The sequence below is a fragment of the Ambystoma mexicanum genome, chromosome 4p, assembly GCF_040938575.1.
Source record: "Ambystoma mexicanum isolate Mex_15411 chromosome 4p, UKY_AmexF1_1, whole genome shotgun sequence".
Classification (NCBI taxonomy): domain Eukaryota; kingdom Metazoa; phylum Chordata; class Amphibia; order Caudata; family Ambystomatidae; genus Ambystoma; species Ambystoma mexicanum.
The window spans coordinates 1,200,098,499-1,200,116,801 of NC_090927.1; the positions used below are offsets into that span (position 1 = coordinate 1,200,098,499).

Sequence of the window (18,303 nt, forward strand, 5' to 3'; positions counted from 1 at the left end):
ATGGTATATCCCGGATAATAATATGGACGGGTGTGAGTGGACAAAAGATGTGGCGTGCAGCGCATAGTCAGCGGTGTGGGGCTTAGTGCTTGGGCATGTGCAAGCTACTCACGTGGGAGATCATCTTTGCGGGGTGCCCGTGCAGCGGCCCATCACAGACAGGCACAGACAGGCCTGTGCCTTGATAGGGTGCCTTTATAGGCAGGCCGGCTGACGCCTTCCGGTGCAGCCTCACGAAGGAAATAGGGCTGCCGATCCAATGAATACAGCTTTGCTGTTGCGAGGCGACAGTAGCTTCGGTCGTTGCGGCGGCCATTTTCCGCTGGCTTTTTTCAGCTCCTCATGTGTCTCGGCGCAGATCAGAGGCTCCCAGTGGGGGCAAGGGCGCTTTCTAGTGCTGGGGCCAGCTGGATCAGCTTCCAGATGGAGAGGGCAAAGGTAATAAGGGCAAAATTATACTTTTCAGCATAGATGCATACACGGATGCAGACTAGGGAGATTTCCTTTGTCTGCTGAGGGAGACGAGATGGTTACAGGCTGGGCTCCTGCCCACCTGAAGGACTTCGGGGTTGTGGCCTCTGGGCGAGGAGGCTGTGTAAGTGCTAGGGGGGGGTGGCCTGGGGGCAAGTGCTAGGTGAGGCCAAGGGGCAAGCGTTATGGGATATGGGGTGAGGATCAGGTAGTGCGAGGAGGGGGGGGGTGAACCAGACTCAGTAGTCTGATCAGGGAAGCGTGCCCAAGCGCAAGTGCAGGATGCTGATGCAGACTGGTTGGGGGGGACCTGGCCCTTGTGCGACTCAGAAAGGACTAGCCAGCCAGTTGTACCACTGAGAGTGTATTAGCAAGGAAGGGGGAGAGGGAAGGAGGAGGAGAAGAGGAAGGTATTGAGAAGCTTCCAGAACTGGCCGTTCCAGATGGAGGCTCCTGCCGTATAAAGATCTACCACCCAACTCTGCTTCGAGAAACGTCTGACCTGCAGAGAGTTTGAGCTAGAGGACCGAAGGACTCTAGCAGTGCAGTAATCGGTGCGGGAGAGTTGAATGTAACGCAGTCCCAGGCCCAAGAAAGCCTTGTGGATGATGCAGAGGGTCTTGAAATGGTTTCCTTGCAGTCAATGGGAGACAGTGGAGAGCTTTTAGGGCTGGAGATGCGGTCCATGGGCCCAAGGCCAAGGATAAGTCTTGCAGTCCTATTCTGGATTAGTTGAAGAGGGCAAAGGGAGGAAAGGGGCAGATTAAGGAAGAGGCTGTTACAGTAGACCAGCCTGAAGAGAACCAGAGCTCTGGAAACATTGAGTTTCTGGGGGAAGGTGAGGAAAGGGAGAATACTTCTGAGGAGGTGAAGCTGAAAATTAGCCTTCTTGGTAAGGTCAGCAATATGAGGAGAGAAGGAGAGAGGAGTCGAAGATGGCCCCCAGGTTTTTGTCTGACAAAAGGGTGAGGGGAAGGGTGCCCAAGTAGGGGGGCAGAGAGTAGGGAGGAAGCAACGTGGTGGGTGGGGGCAGTGCCAATGAGAAGAATCCCAGTCTTGCTGGAGTTAAGACAGAGATCATTGGCAGTGAACCATGCCTGAATAGAAGACAGTCAGGAATGAGAGAGGAAGGAGACGAGGGAGAGGAGGGAAGCTTGAATGAGAGCAGAGTGTCATCTGCATATCACTGGAAGTGAGGACAGAAGCTGGAGATCAGGTGGGCGAGAGAAGCAAGGTAAAGGTTAAAGAGACACAGCGATAGGATAGAGCCCTGAGACACGCTGCAGGTAGACAGTTGTTATCTCATAGCTGTTGGAGCTTGAAACAAGGGACAGGAACATCCAATAAGAAAATCCTACGAGGCCAGAAAGAAGCTGACATGGTTTAGGCAGGTTTATGTAGAACATATGCACATAACTAGTAACAATTCACTATATGGCAATTAATAAACGCAAGACGGACCAATACACTAAAAACGAAATTAAAAAATAATAATAAAAGCTGCTACCCACAATTATACAAATAGTATAGTTGACACATGATGGTCAAAATTGCACCTATTGCTTTTGCTTTCATTCAGTTGTTACCATGTAAAGATGTGGAGGAGATAGTCATTTTTCCACAGAAATATGTTGGTGCTTTCATCAATGCGGAGGGTATGGTTGTGAAAGAAACAGCTTTCCATAAAGTATGAATCATGATCTAGCTATGATGACACTGACCTAGTGCGTTGGAGGTTACTGCTGATATGCCTGTTTGTTGAATGCTGGGGTAGTGTTAGTGGCTACCAGTGACTGTACAGCCGTAATAAGTTTTCAAAGTTAATATAAAGCTTATGGTGGTCAGAGAGTGATAGTCAGGGAGGGCTGCTGTGATTGTCCCGAAACTACTGTCCAAACAAATACACTGTGCCTGATCAAACAGGACCCCTAGAGATGAGGGTGCATATGACAGTACACTAACCTTCAATACTGGACCCTCACAAGGGAAATCTGAAGAACGGGTGGCATTATATCACACCTGTACCTCATTCGATCTCTATGCTCAGAATTACCCTTTCCTTCACACAATCTTTGACAACAGCATCTTAATAACTAAAACAATTTATAGATTGGCTCTCCACTGGTGGATGGTGAGGTATCTCAAGGGGCAGTGAGGGATTGTGCCATAGAAACTCATCCATGTCAGAATATTACAGTATGAGACTTGAAACATTTCTCAGCATGGAGTCTTGCAGAAATGGCACTTAGAGATGGCCCACACGCCCAATATCACTTTCATTTTGTCCACTTTAATTGACTTGCACACAGTGCACTCTGGGCTCTGTGCCTTCAAACAGTTGGACAGACAATTCCAGATTTATTTTGATGGGGTATTGTCAGGTTACTGTAACACCTAATGGACAACCAAGCCTCCATGCTTCCAGAGTCCACTTGAGCATATCTCTCGCCAATCATACAACCATCTTCTACCTAATTAATTAATTAATTAATTAATTAATTTCAGTACTTAGTGACAAGGCCAGTATTCTGAACTTCTCAAGACGGGAGGGTAACCCCTCTCAGCTGAGGTCTGGGGGCTTCCAGGGAGTAAATCCTCTGCCATCCCTACCCTTAAAAGGAACAGAGCTACGTGCCAGTGTCTCTGCATCTTTCCTAGACACAACAGATTTCATCCAGAAGGCAGAGAAAATCAGTAGAGAAACCAGACCAAATGCCCCACATCCCAAGCAGGGAAGAAAAAAACGTCAAAATGCTGGATAAGGAGACACGCCAAGAGAGGCAGTGCCGGCTTCAGTTGCTTACTGTTTGATATGAGAGAGAAGCTGTCAGTAGGTGATTACAGGGCCACTGGAAGGCTCGGACACACCCATGCAAAGCAACCAAACTACCAGAGACTAAAAGGGGAGATGTATCCATCTGGCCTAACTAGCCCAGGGATGCCAAACATCAAGCCCCATGAACCAGATACGGACACTTACTGTGTTGGACCACCATGGCTGCTCTGAAGTAATCACATGCAGGGAAAGTGGGTGGGATGTAGTCCACTATTTATGCTTTTCCAATGCACATACACACCCCAGTAGGCACGACGGGGTCAGATTGGTCAGAAAGAGGAGACCAAGCCCCAGGGAGGAAGGGGACTATACAGGAGGAACAGGAAGTAGGATGTGTGGGTTATTTGGGTGAGGTCAGAGGAGTAGGACGACCATGAGAACAGCAGGAAGGAGTGGAGGAGTGTGGAAGCAATTTGTGAAGCAGGTGAGGTGTTGGCTAGAGAGTTCAAGTGAGACTGCAGTGTGAGTTTTTCTGTTGCAAGTGTGTATGGAAGCTAGTGCAAGGAGTGGGTGTAAAGCGAATGTCACATAGGATGGTGTTCGAATAGTTTGGAGGGGGTGGGGAGTAGTAGTAGGTGGAGGAGATTAGGAGTGTGGAGAAGGGAGCAGTCGTAGGGAGGAATGAAGTAGCAGTGTGAAGAAAGGAGTAGTAGTCGGGAGGAGAGAGTAGTGGAGAAGTGGAAGTAGCAGTCGTGGAAGGAGGAGGAATTACATCAAAGGGCAGAGGCAAGACCTAGGAGTAGTGAAACAGAGACAGAAGAAAGGTGGGAGGACTAAGAAGGAAGGACGTAACAATAAGAGTACAAAGGAAGAGATGAGAGAGACGAGGTAGAAAAGCCCGAATCAAACCAGTGTAATTGCAAGGCACCATCGCAATTCCCACTACAGCACTAATGATTGGTTTGTGTAGGGACAGCTAGGAAGTCTCTGATGGACCCGTAGATTTAACAGGCTGTTTGCCCTTAAGGTGATCACCATCAGGACAAGACAGACTTCAGACAATAGGGATCAAACTTCGATATCTACTAACCCGTGGTCAGGGATGCCTGGGTTAAGATAGATGTCAAGGATGGCCATATGGCCCCCAAAGACGTCAATAACAACCTTTCAACCATCTCAGAGACTTGGAGTGATTCCTGTGCCTCCTATGGCACCGGCAGAGTACTAGAAAGTGCCCACACAAGTATGCACTCTTTCAGGGAGAATTCAGTTTTTGGCATTTTCTGATCCGTGCTATACTTTGATTGTTCTAGATGGACTCTACAGACATGCAAACTATCACAAACTCCATCCCTACCCACTAGCTTCCTCTTAACTGAACAAATCGTTCATGTGCATTTAAGCTTACTTCCTTTTTAACCCTTTCTCTCTGCTGATACCCTGATTCTCTCACAGTCCAAGGTCTTGAAATCCATAGCTCGGCACAAAAGAATAGAACGAGTCCTTTGAGCACAATGAAGACTTTCTCTATCACCCCTTTCTTGGACAAACTCATGGAGAAGCTGGTCATCCCCCAACTGGACCCTCCATACCAAAATTGGCAGCTGCCTCCACGATCACCAGTCTGGTTTTAGGGCCGCCAGAGGCATAGAAACTGCTCTCCTGAACACCCGGCTGGATTCCAACTAGGTTATAGGTTAAAGGTTCGAATCAAAAGGTTTGAAATACAATAGGGTCGAATCAAAAGGACCGAAAAGAAAAGGTTTGAAATTTCTTTTTTTAAAAATATTTTTTTTTTGGGGGTTCCCCTCCAACCCCTGTTTTTGTGGTAAAAAACGCTTCTTTACCTAAACGAAAACCCCCCAAAAATATATAATAAAAAAGAAATTCGAACCTTTCGTTTTCGGTCCTATTGACCCGATCCTATTGCATTCAAACCTTTTGTATTCGCACCTTTAACTGGACACCTTCCAACTCTCCCTCTGTTCTGACCCACCTTGATCTCTCTTCTTCCTTTGACACAGTTGACCACTCCATCCTTATAAACCGTCTCCATGATACCATAGGCATCACGGACAGGGCACTGGCGTGGCTAACCTCCTTCCTTTCTAACAGACCCTCTCAAGTGCAAATGGGTCCTTTTCTCTCCACCACCACACTCTCTACCTGTGGCATCCCTCAGGCCTCCATTCTATTGCCATGGCTCTTCAACATCTACCTCTCCCTTCTGGCTTATCTGATCTCCACATTCTCACCTCATTTCCAGTGTTATGCAGACGATGCACAGCTCTCCTTCAAGCTGCCATCCTCTACCTCTTCCTCCTCCTGCCTCATACCTGACTGCCTGACTGCTATTCAGGCATGGTGCTCTGCCAATGATCTCTGCTTTAATGCAAGTAAAACAGAGATTCTACTCATTTGGATGCCTGCTCCTTGTTCCCCCCCTCCTTCTCTGGCCTGACTCCTTGCATTGCATCCCATCCCCTTACCCACCTGTGAGCAAACAACCATGGGTTCACCTTTGACTCCTCTCCCTCTCTTTCTCTCCAAACATCACAGACCTTGCCAAGAAGTTAACATTTCAGGTCCACATTCTCAGGGGCATTCTACCTTTCCTCACCATCCCACAGCAGCTCAACGTCACCAGAGCCCTAGTTCTCTCTAGGCTTCACTACTACAACAGCCTCTTCCTCAATCTTCCTCTTTCCTCCCTCAAACCCAGGGACCGCATCTCTATGGCCCTAAAATCTCTCCACTTGCTCTAGGTGACCCCAAGGATCAAATTCAAGACCCTCTGCAGCATCCACAAGATCGTCTGGGGACTGGGACCTCTTTACATCCAGCTTGCCCTCCCTAAATACCTCCCAGCCAGAGTCCTTCGGTCCTCTGGCTTCAACTCTCTGAAGGTCAAACGATTCTCCAAGCAGAGAGTGGGAGATCAATTCCTTTCCTCGGCTGGCTCCTCCCTCTGGAACGGCCTCCCTTTCCCCCCCCAACTTGATCCGGATCTTCTAAAGTTTCGGAAACTTCTCAAGACTTTACTTTTCTCCTCTTCCTTCCTTCCTTTTCCCCTCTGCCGCTACAACTGGGGACTGATTCCTTCAGACTTCATACAGGGGCCAGACTAACAACCACCATTCCCGCCTGCACCCTTTACCAGCACTTGCCCTTGGGTTCCCTTTCCCAGACTAGCCCAACTTCGCCCACCCTGCCCACCACACTCATCCTCCCTTTCCCCTTGGCACTTGCCACCTTGGCCTCGCCCAGCACTTTCCTGCCTCCTTCCCTCGGGGGCACACCACTCCTACATTTCTCCCTCTACCCCCTCATCCCCTGCACTTAGCACCTTCTCAAACCCTTGAACGGTAGGATTTTAACAAGGCCAATATAACTGTTTTTTGTTTTTGTTGTTCTAGCATCATAATACCCTCCCCCTGCCCCCCCTTCTTGTCTTGTGGCACCTGGAAACACTTGTGTATAGCTGCCATACAAATGTCCAATACATAAATAAATAAAGTTAAGGACCACAGGTATTTGCTATGGTATTTCTAGGATTAAAAAACCTTACCTAAAAATGGATGGAAAATCAATAAGGTGAAGATTCAAACAGAATTCTAAAATAAACATTTACTTGCTAATTAGTTTTAAGAAAGAGAGAAAGAGAAAGGGAGTATTCTCTGTTAAGGCTAATTTCCCAAACCTAGTGAGTCCCCCAGCAGCTTTGCTGGATTTTTGGGGTTTATTTTTTTTCTCCTCCTAAGAGTGAGACTCTTTTTCTCCCACTCTTAGACATGATTTGAGATATCCTTTGACTTTGTGATGTGCTTTATGGGCTATGGGGTCTTTTACTCCATAGGGTTTCATGCGGTTTTTGGTAAGTGTGTTACACAGCACCCTCAGTGCAGTAACACAGGGGTGTCATAGTGACCCCCAAACATAGACTCCATACCCTGGGACTGACTACTGTCTCCCAGGACATGTAAAGTCACCATTGACTTTACTAGTCTTAAATTGGGAACAGAACCAGTACAAACCATCATATTGTGGAAGTACTGGTAGGGGTAATTGGATTGCCGATGGGTCTGTTTTTCGAGGGGGCACTGTGCAGTCCAGCCTCGTCGAGTTTCTGGCTGTGGCAGTGGTTACCACGCGAAATATTCCTTAAGAATATTTACTATGGGATTTTCCCATTCATTTTAAACGCACCACTTTTTGGTGCAATGTTAAAGATACCGCTGGGTTATTTATTTAATATTTATTCCCCGGTTGGGTCTTTGCGCCAGGACTCGGTTTTAAAATGGCGTTTCAGTTCGCCTCTGTATCTCCAACCCAAGTCGAGCCCTTAGTTCCACTTTTTGGCGGGCTTCTCCACAGAAGCCTCCAAAAGTGGTGCCACTCTGTCTGGGTATCCAGGATGTGTGGGAGGGGGGCAACTCAAGTCGCACTCTTGTGTGATTGGCCCAGTGGTGAGCCACCCGGCTCACCACTTAGCATGTTTGAGTGACAGCTAGGACTGATGAATGGGGGTTTTCTGCATAAAAGCAGGGCTTTGGGGACTGGGACTTCAGGCGTCGCCATAGTACCAAAGAATCTGAAGAGGGAGAAGCTGAGCCGACCTGCAACGACGACACCGCCGGTGGAGTCCTGCTGAACCGACTCACCACTTCTTCCAACGACAGAGGAGATCTTCATCCCGAAGAGTCTTCTTCCTTTGACTGGTGGGTATAACCAGGTTGCCCGCCTTTTCGCCTTCCGGGATCATCTCGTGGCCCCCTTGCCTGTGCCAAGCACCCCGGCAACCGGGATACCACGTTTTACCACTACCACAAATAAAAGGGTAGTACCTTTTAACCGGAGAACTCCGCGGCTGGTTTCTTCCCTGACAGGGAACGACCTTTAGCTTTCCTCCACGTCGAGATCTTCTCTTCCTCTGGACGACGCCGCGACTTGCACCCACTGCCAGGAACAACTGCCCCCGCTGGAGGATTCTCTCTACTTTCAAGGTACTGTGTCCGCTTGGCCTCCCTCGCAACTGTCTGTGTGGGGTGTCTCGTAAATCCTCATCTTACCCCTTGGGTTGGCCCTAGGCTGGCTAACTGAACTTTTCTGAGCTGAACTTATTCCTTTTTAAACTCTCTACGAGACTTTGCAAGCCTTTTAAACTGTGTAATCTTGGGCGCATTGGTGTTCTACTCTCTCTAAGAGGGAGCCGGGCCTCTGAACTTTTTGCTCACAAGTAGACTTTGACTTTCCTGCCTTGCTGAGTGCTTCTAAAGTATTGTGTTGTGTGCATTTCCTAATTTCTGCCTTTTCCCTCCCTTTTTCCTAACTTATTGGAGTGCCATCTTTAGTTAAGCGCTCACCTGTGTATGGAAATAAGTGGTGTTAACTAAGACTCGTCTAATAAGGAATAAAGGATGTATATATATTAGTAGTGACTGTGTTTTTGAACTTGCTTACAATAATAGTGCTGGAGTGTTTCTAAGTGTGTCTTTTTAATAAATAATTATATACTTTGATACCAAAGCTCTGGTCAGTGTTTACTTGTGCTACTGTATTTTGGTACCTATCTTGTATACTCTATATACTGTCTAACTCTTCTTGAGAGAAGGCTGGCTGCTCAGCCACAGCTACCAGGTAAATCTGGGTGGTACAGACTGCTACCAATTAGGTTTACTGCCAACACCTGTAGTCTTAAGCCTTTTGCAGTGGTCCCTAGGGGAACTGCACAGGTTTCTGCCTAACAACAAGAGAGAGAGAGAGAGAGAGAGAGAGAGAGAGAGAGAGAGAGAGAGAGAGAGAGAGAGAGAGAGAGAGAGAGAGAGAGAGAGAGAGAGAGAGAGAGAGAGAGCGAGAGAGAGAGCGAGAGAGAGAGGGGTGGGGGTGACAGCAACAGCAGGAAAGACAGGTAAGATTTATGGATTTATGCTGCTCCTAGTGAAGCACCATTTTGGAACCCTGCACCCCACCCTTCCTTACAAAGGGGTTACGATTGATATTTTAAATGCCACATTTTCACTCACTGGTGCCCTTTTGGCTAGAAAGACACTTTGCAGCCTCCAGGAATTTCCTTAGTGTAGCTCCACACCTTGGCAGGCAGATGGCGGGAGGGAGACAAAGTATGTTAAGCCCATCATTAAATGCAGACTTACCTTTGAATGCTGTCAACAATCCTAATGAGCCGGAGTACCCGCAGAATGAAGACAATATCCAAAATTTGTTGACTGCTGTATGGACTTGCTGAGATGGGAAAACAAACATATTTTCAGTATGTTATTTTCAATGAAAGCCCAACTGATTACTATGTGATCAGATCAGTTAAAGCTGAGCCATGGTTTAGGAATAGTTCCATGTAATTTCCACGAAATAAATTACTCGGTGGAAATTACTTCGACTTTTTATTTAAATTTTTTTTAATGGGGTTATTCCCGCAGCCCCCTCCAAGTCCCCCTTCCCGGTTCACTAACACCCCTGCCCTAAACCTCCCCCACCCCCTTTTTGCCCCTTAACCCACAAATATATATGCAATTTATTTTGAAGTAATGTTGAAGTAATTTCCATTAAGTAAATAACAACGAAGTAATTTACTGTGCAAAAACAATGGAAGACCTTAGGAACATGAGACATGCAATATAGTTGTACAGATAACTTGTAAACACGCTCTGTCATTGTAAGGTTAGGACAAAGATGATTAGTTTTCATTTGTAAGTACCGTCTCTATATTGAGGCATAGACCAACAGAATATCATTTTGGGGTTATTTTAGAAAGGCCAGGAATATTATATCAGACCATGCACCTTAACCATTGTGGTAGGTCAGGAGAAGGAGGCGGACAAAGAGGTGGCATTTCTACCTGGGATTTTATTCAAATAATAAACAAAAGGCCCATCTATCCCTACCACTAACAGGTATCCCTACCACTAACTAACAGAAAGCTAACTAGGGTGCTCGTCGTCAGTGAGGTAGTCCAAATCAAAATAGTCTGTCCTCTGTCCAAAAACGACCCCACCAATCAACAAAACAAAAAAAGAGGTTCCAGGAGAATGACACCCTTTTCTTGGAACAGACCTATTTAGACTTAATATTCTTGAGATAGGTCCTTGTGACGTAGTTAAACAGTTCCTGTAATTCCTCAAGGGGGCTCTTCCACCTTCTCTCAGGTATCCCCTGTCTTGACTTATTTACAGTTCCTTGTTTTCCTGCTCGAGGGTCTTGGCCTCTAAACCTCTGTATTTCCTTTGTACCAATAACTCTTTCACTTGTACTTGTTTCACAGTCTCTCATTCCACAGAGACCAGTATCACCTGCACCTTTTACCACTTCGATATCTTCGAGTATTTCCACTTATGGGAACACAATGTAGCTTCTTCTGCTCCTCTTTACTTGTCTTGGTATTCCCAACCACTGGCACAAGTATTACCAGTCTTCTGACTTTCTTCACTATCTTTACTGCTTTTGTAATAACTGGGACGAGTGTGAGGTCCCTCGGTATTCGTTATATACTCTGCTGTTTTCACGGTTATTGGGAAGAGTATGATGAGACCCTTAGGCTCCTGCACAGTTTTCCTTCTTCATCCTCCACATCCTCTCGATGGAAGACCTACCGGAATGCCGTAGCTTCTCTCTCCCAGGTTGGAACTACTTAGGCTTTACCTGCTCAGCAAACATGACTCCCTAATACAAGTGCTTCTTTGGTTTTTATGCATTTAAAATGGGTCCTCCGCAGCAAAGGTTCGTTGTCCTTCTCTTTCCCTGTAGCATTCATTCTTACAGTTTCCACTCTTCACAGTATTCATCAATTGCCATGGAGGATTGATCAGCACTACTCCTCCGCTCTTCTTCTTCTCAGTGGATTTGTTTTGGGTTCTAATATTAGAAGTGGTGTTACAAAAGCAAATTCTGGTCTGTTCAGGTTGTGTCTTTTGAGGCAGTGATGGTCTGAGGGGTTCATAGGAATATGGGGCAAGGAGTTCCTTCACCGAACAGGGGGTTCTTGTCCCCAAAAGGGGAGGCTCTCCCTGTGAGATCCCGCTGATCGTCACCCCTAGGGGGAATGTTGCGTTGCGTCCTCACCTCCCTAGCCACACAGGGAAGGGCTCCCATCTGGTGAGTAGTGATGAGATCCTGTGAATCATCACACCATACAAGCACATTGACAAAGGCAATAGGGCTGACTTTATTTGCAGCAAATAGCTTTTGCATGCAGAGACTGAATATGCATTGCGTGTACTGATGTGTAATACTGTGTGGGTGTTAACAATATGATTGCACTTAGTACATTAGATATTATTCACTGGAATACACCTGGATATCCCTGTAAATTCTCTTAAATGTGAAGAAAGTATTCGATTGGAACGAGTGAGAAACAACCAGTACTTTATACCAAAAACACTATACCTTTAATGAGACAATACAGTGCCCGTGCAACGTGACTGGTGCAGTTCGACAAAATCCTCATCAGGGCTACTGGTATGCAGCTGCATTTCTCAGAAGGACTGAAGTTTTAATGGAACAATACTAACATTCATGGCAGAACTTCCATACCATTAAAATGGTATAAGCACTTCTCAGCCCTTCTTCTATGGACAAGGCTCTTTTGGAGAAAAGTGGGAATAAAACTTAGCATTACTTGCAGGTTTGTTTTAAGCTATAATATCTTTAAAATGGATGGCTTTAGCCCATAATGTAACTCAGTGACTCAAGCACTAGCCCCAGGCATAGGTGTTCAGAATGTAGGGCACGCTCAACTCTTTTTAAGATTGGTAATTTGAGTACCACTAATCTGGTTCATACCACCTATTACTAAAAAGCGTGGAAGTAGGAGGAATCCGGCAGTAAGTGTTACATAAATCGTTACATTTTCTTCATTTTGATTCTGCCTTTCCAAATCTTTAGGTTGCTGAAGAATAAGACCTTTTAATAACATTGCAATATTATCCATGCCTCAGAACTTTACTTTCTGGATCCAAACCTCAGTAACAAAGTGAACTGCGCTGAATGTTCAAGATATAAATAAAATGGCGACAGATCATTTCGATAATAAAAAAATAATGTTTTTAGAATTAGTAATTTCAAAATGGTAACTGTATGCACTTACAAAAATAGACCAAATCACTGACTTCATTTAACATGTGTGAGTTTGGAATGTAACATCCCTTCTGTCTACAAGTAAAACCCCTCCATAAACATCAGCCCCAACTAAGAAGATGTACTAAAGAACATACATTTGTGCTTTTATTTTGCAAATCTCACCTGATTTTAGTGCAGTATTGACTATAGTGACAATCAATGCAGCAATGATGATTGAAGTATCAAACCTGGACAAAAGAATGAAAAAGTGCTTTCAGATCCAAGTAATTAATATTTATAAGGGTGGCACTGTATGAGAGTGACAGTCACAGTGAATGGTGAAGTGGCCAATAGTTTCAAGGGAATATTCAGGATATCATAGATCCTGTCACTGTTAACAATTTTGGAAATATTTAATTTAAGAAGCAAGGCACTAAACCAAAAATAAGCTACTCTCCATAATCACACGATCGTCACATCGGATTGCTAATATGCAAAGTTAATTATTTGTAAGGTTTGTTTTCAAGCAGAGGTGGAAGCATGTTGTGATGTGGTTAATGGTAAGTGTGAATGTCATGTTAAATAAGAAACAAATACAGCCCTTCCCATCGAAATTTGCAAACTCCACCAACAAGCGATGTCCCCTTTGCTGTAGTAACAGAACTTTTATCTCGGTAAGCAGCCATAGACACATTTATTACCCCCCCCCCCCAATCACAGACTTGCTTAAAGACAAACTAACTGTATTTCTCCACTCTCTTCAAAGTGGGGCGCTAGATCCAAATTACACTGATCATGCACAAGGTTTTAATAATTACAAAAAAAATCCCATTGGCAAACAGTTTAACAAAAAAAAAACAATGCTTTCGAGAAGTTTTTCATGTCACTAATCGACTGTGGGTAGCAATAACAAGATTAAATAGACATGAGTACTTAAAAACAGAAAAAGGTGCAAAATACTTAGAACTACATTGCTCAATCGTTTGACATGACAAATTCAAATCACATTCAAATAAAGTCAAAGAAAGAAATGAAAGACATTGTAAATGGCAGAATTCATAACCAATATATAACCCATTAAAGGTTTCTGGATACATTTCATAATCCAATCAATATGGAAAAGGTTCTATATTTCCAAAGCAGCATTAATTTAGTTTCTATTGGTGGAGTTTTCAAAATCTCATCCTCTATGTGAATGTTAGATTACCCATCTCATCCGGTGAATTAGTGTAGAATTTCCAGAAAGATCTTCAGCTCAATAGGAGAAGGAAGTTCCATACTAGGTAAATGCTAAATGGTCTCATATGTAATCAATATGTTACATTTTCTATGACCCAACCTCGCTGCCCAATTCAAACTCTGCAAGGTAGTGGAGGTAGCTTAATAGTAACTTGGCAATCTATATTGGTTCACTTTTGAGAAATCTAAATTAGAGGAAATATAAAGAACATTGCTATTTCATATTCTCTAAAGGATTGTCATCACCAAAGAGAGGATATCGACAGAGGTTGCAGGCAGGAACAATCATACAATTCTGTTTAGCAAGAACTTATTTTTTGAGTGCCCTGCCACATGGTTTAACAGCGTTCTAGTACTGTCAAGCTGCAATTTTGGGGCTGCGTTTGTAACAAATGCACGTTGTTGCACATGGATCGGCTAACACTGTCGGCTGTATCCAAACCCGACTGAAGGGATTCACACATAGCATCCTTGCCGTCTTGCACGAGAGAAAGGAAACCATCCCTTTCTTCCCCCGCGGGAATATGCTAAGCTGCCAATGAAACAATTCCACAGAGTGTGTGAAAACCTTGCCAAGGCACACGTGGAGTTGGCCGATTTCAAGGCCATGCTCCCAGCAGAAAATACCTTCTGCGCCCAACCATCGAAGCGCTTGTCATCCCTATCCAGAGGGATGGGAGGGCACGCCGCCTGCCTCGAGGTGGCCGTAGCCACCTGAACCACCAAACTCTCAGGAGTGGGGTGAGTAGACAAAAAGCTGGGGTCGCTAACGGAAGGGTGGTAGTTCTTAGTTAGATTTTTATTCACAGCCGGAAGAGATTCCGGGGACTGCCAGGCAGCTGCCACCCTTTTCTGCAAGGTAGAATGAAATGGCAAAACAGGGTCAGAGGACGGGCCTTGATCCAAGATGTCCGTTAGATCATCCTGCACAAAATCTTCTGGAGGACTAGACCAGCCCAGATACTACTCCGAGACTCGTGCCATGAGTCTCCTATAAGAAGACTCTGCATGAGCCCCAGGCCCAGGCCTACCAAACTCCACTTCCGGGGAAGTGTCCAGTCCACGTGCATCATGGAGGGTCTGTCTCAACTCCTCCAACTGACTGTCCCCAGAAAAAATTGGAGCATCATCAGGGTCACCAGGTTCCTCAACCTCAGACCTTTCCAAAACCGGCCTCACCGACTTCGATGTAGCCTTCGTTGGAGGATCCACGATGTCTGGGTACTCCAAAGGTAAATTTCGAGGAAAAATTCCCGAAGGTGCGATAGCGCCGAAGGCTTCCATGTCGAGAGCGTCGACAACCTCGACATCAGGATCGCAAAAGGCTTCGGCGTCGACACAGGTGCCGAAGGTGCGGTGGGTGATACGATGGCAATGCATCGATGTTCGAATCGGACGGACACGGCGCTGAATGAGTCGACGCCAGCCCCAAGCCCTCAATAGGTTGCTGCAGTCTCGCTGGAGCTGAGGACCGAGACCTAGAGACACGTCTATTGCAACCTTTCGATTCCTTGTCCATACGGGACCTCGACAGCTCCCGATGAATGTCGCGTCGCGATCCCAAACCCGAAGGCGTGCGAGCCACGGAACAAGACCAATCGTGGCCGGCTTCCTCAGAAGGTGCCCGGATACTTGTCCCGAGATTGAAAAATCGCCATCATGGATTTTTGAAACGCCGCCCATTCCTCTGGAGTCGAAGACTTCGTAGGGTATGAAACCTTCCTTGAGACACCATCATACGAGGAGAACGGGGAAGGCGACCAGTAACGGCGCTTCCTGGAGTGCCGGGACAAGGAAGAGGAGTAGCGGGAACCACTCCGAGACCGAGATCCCCGAGAATCCATCCGACGCGTAGTGTCGCCCCTTGAGTCGTCGGTGGAAGCCCCCTTGGACTTGGAAGTCCGGGACTTAACAGGCTTAGAGCCCCTACCTACCTGGAGCTTCCCCATCTGCTCCTGCAAGGCCTTGGCAGTCAGCGACTGGCATTTCAAGCAGTCGTCGGTGTTGTGCGACTCGCCCAGGCACCACAAACAAATGCGGTGGGGGTCGGTGAGCGACATGTCTCAATGCCGGACTGCGGAGTCGGAGGGGTTGATGAGAAAGAAATTTTCAATGAAGAAAACACACGAGGCGTGCCAAGTCTCACGAAGTTAACACGTTCGCAGAAAAAACAGAACTGAGGCTACGGGCGCCGTGCGTCCTATTTATAACATCCTGTGACGTCCTCGACGGAGGCCCTCGAGGGACATGGACCCGACGCCATCGACGCAGGACGCCCTCTGCCAAAAAAGTTTCTGAAGTGCACAGCTGTGGACATTACATGTCAAAGATGTGGAATGCGTTGAAGGACACAATCCATTCAAACATGCACTTGATTGTTAAGTATGCTGCCGACTGAAGTTTGTGACAGCAGAGGTAACTGTGAGCAGAGTAGACAAAGAATCTATTTAGTGAAGACTAATCAATATCGACATATGATACTTATTGGTATTTTCAATGAAGGTAGGCTTCTGTGTGTGTGTGTGTGTGGGTGCAACATGAATATATTAAAAAATAGTTTCCTATAATTATCATGAAGTAACATTGATTGGGGCCATATTTAACATTATGTCATTTGCTGTGAAATGAATTCACCATTGATAAAGCTATGTGGGGAGCCAAGAATGACACTCAGACACAAGGAAGTCATGGTTTTGGTTAAAGACTTTTATTCAAATTAAAGGGGGTGGGGAAATGCCTCTCTGTCCCCGCTCTAAGGGGTGTTTTCCTACCTAAAACCAAAACACAGGGTCTGTCAATGCAAGAATGTGAAAATTAAAACCGTCCCGTGTCCAAAGTACTATTCTGGCCCTCGCAGTGACTAGAGTACTCCTAGTCCAAAGTCCCCTTTTCTCCATCCTTGAGGGCGTCCCCCAACATGGGAACTGAGCCGGAACCTTTGGCAGCCAACAATTTAGTTTCCCCTTTAAATTTAGTATAGCGTTCAAGGGCGTGCGAACAACACCTCCCCCCCCCCCCGCTAGGCCCCACTCTCCGGCACCTCATCCGCAGTCCCCTTTTTAACACATTGGATGCTTAAATACCTGGCTACACTTAATATATCAGCCCACTGGCATACAAGCGGGGGAAGGTGGGTGGGGCGGATGGAGGAAAGGGCACTATTGACTATGAGTACTCTAGTCACTACGGTGAGTAACTGTAATTACTCATACGTCCCGTCCCCTTTCCTCCATCCTTGTGGGTGATTCCACCGAATAAGACTATATGTTGGGGCTGTGACAACCTGCCTCATATCTAGGACTAAGAAAAAAGTTTCTTCAGAACCGCCTGACCAAACTCTGCATCGTGCCTGGAGCTGGTATCCAGGGAATAGGGATTACAGAAGGCAGAGGAGTGGCCCAAGTAGCTGCCTTGCTGATGACATCCCGAGAAGCATGCCTCTGATAAGTGGCAGCCGTGGCCTTAGCCCTGACCGCATGGGCATGAATCCCCTCAGGAACGCTTTTGCCCATGGCCGTATACGCCTCCATGATGGCCTGGACCATCCAATGGGCGATAGAAGCCTTGGAAGCCTGGGTGCCGGGTGATGAGCCCCCGGAAGTAATGAACAATGCCTCAGATTTCCTGAAGAATTTTGTCAGTGAAAGATAGAACTTACAGACTCTCTTGAGGTCCAAGGAATGTAGAGGCCTTTCTGCCTCTGACTGAGGGTTCGGGAAGAACACCGGCAGGCAGATTTCCTGGTTAAAATGGAATGGAGGCGCCACCTTGGGAAAATATGTGGATGAGTGTGCAAGAGGACCTTGTTACTATGAAACCTGGTGAAACCCTTGTGTGATGACAAAGCCTGTAGCTTGCTGACCATGCATGCAGCGGCGAGTGCCACCAACAATACCATCAGTGTCACCAGGCAGATGTCCACCAAGGTTATCGGCTCAAAAGGCTGGTGCTGCAAGGCCGCCAGAACCAGACCGGGTGTGGTCTATGCACCAGAGGAAAAAGGCTGGACAATCCCTTAAGGTGGGCCTTCACCACTGGGCTGGCTGCTGAAAAAACATGCTCTGGGGAATTCTTGTACGCCCCAATGGCCACCAAATAGGTGCGGCAGGTGTCCACCTCAATGCCAGAACGAGCCAGATGTGCGGAGAATGCCATCACGTCATCCAGGGAGCAGGAGATGGTGTCCAGTCCATTGTCGCGCACTCAGCGGCAAAACCTAGTTCACTTGCTCTTATACTGAGATCGAGTAGACGGCCACATGGCCCCCTGTATGATGTCCCAGTTGTCATCTGAAAATTGAGCATGCTGCAGTTTTAGCTGGTCAGGAACCAGGCCGCTAGGGCCAGCCTGGCTGGGTCCGGGTGCTCCACTGCCCCCCTCTGCTGCATCAGGAACCCACTGCTGGAGAGGCCCCTGGGAACACAACTACAGTAGATCCAAGAAACGCGCCCTCGAGGGCCAGTACGGCACAATCAGGATAAGGCTGAAGCCTACCAACGCCTGGAATTTGCAGAGGGTCCACTGGAGCAATGGGGGAGGAGGGAACGTGTAACACCTGCGGCCGCGCCAGCAGATCTGGACTGTCTGGCAGAGACCCCTGACCCCGACCAGCCCAGGAAGCAAACTGGGGGCAAATGGAATTCAGAGGAGATGTGAATAAGTCCAGATCCGGAAACCATCTCTGGAACAGGGGCAACAAGAAGTTGATGTGTAAATCCCACATGTTTTTGTTGAACCCTAAGTGGCTC

The 18,303-nt window shown here is 46.7% G+C and overlaps 1 protein-coding gene across 1 annotated transcript in view; it reads right to left on the minus strand.

Annotated features, from left to right (window-relative positions):
• LOC138453728 (two pore calcium channel protein 1-like) overlaps positions 1 to 18,303 on the minus strand; it is a 1,160,417-nt gene that overhangs the window by 360,993 nt on the left and 781,121 nt on the right. The window contains exons 12-13 of the mRNA XM_069606850.1: positions 12,500 to 12,564; positions 9,400 to 9,487 (exon numbers count right to left, since the gene is read on the minus strand). Coding sequence (XP_069462951.1) covers positions 9,400 to 9,487; positions 12,500 to 12,564 — 153 coding nt within the window. The remainder of the gene's footprint in view (positions 1 to 9,399; positions 9,488 to 12,499; positions 12,565 to 18,303) is intronic.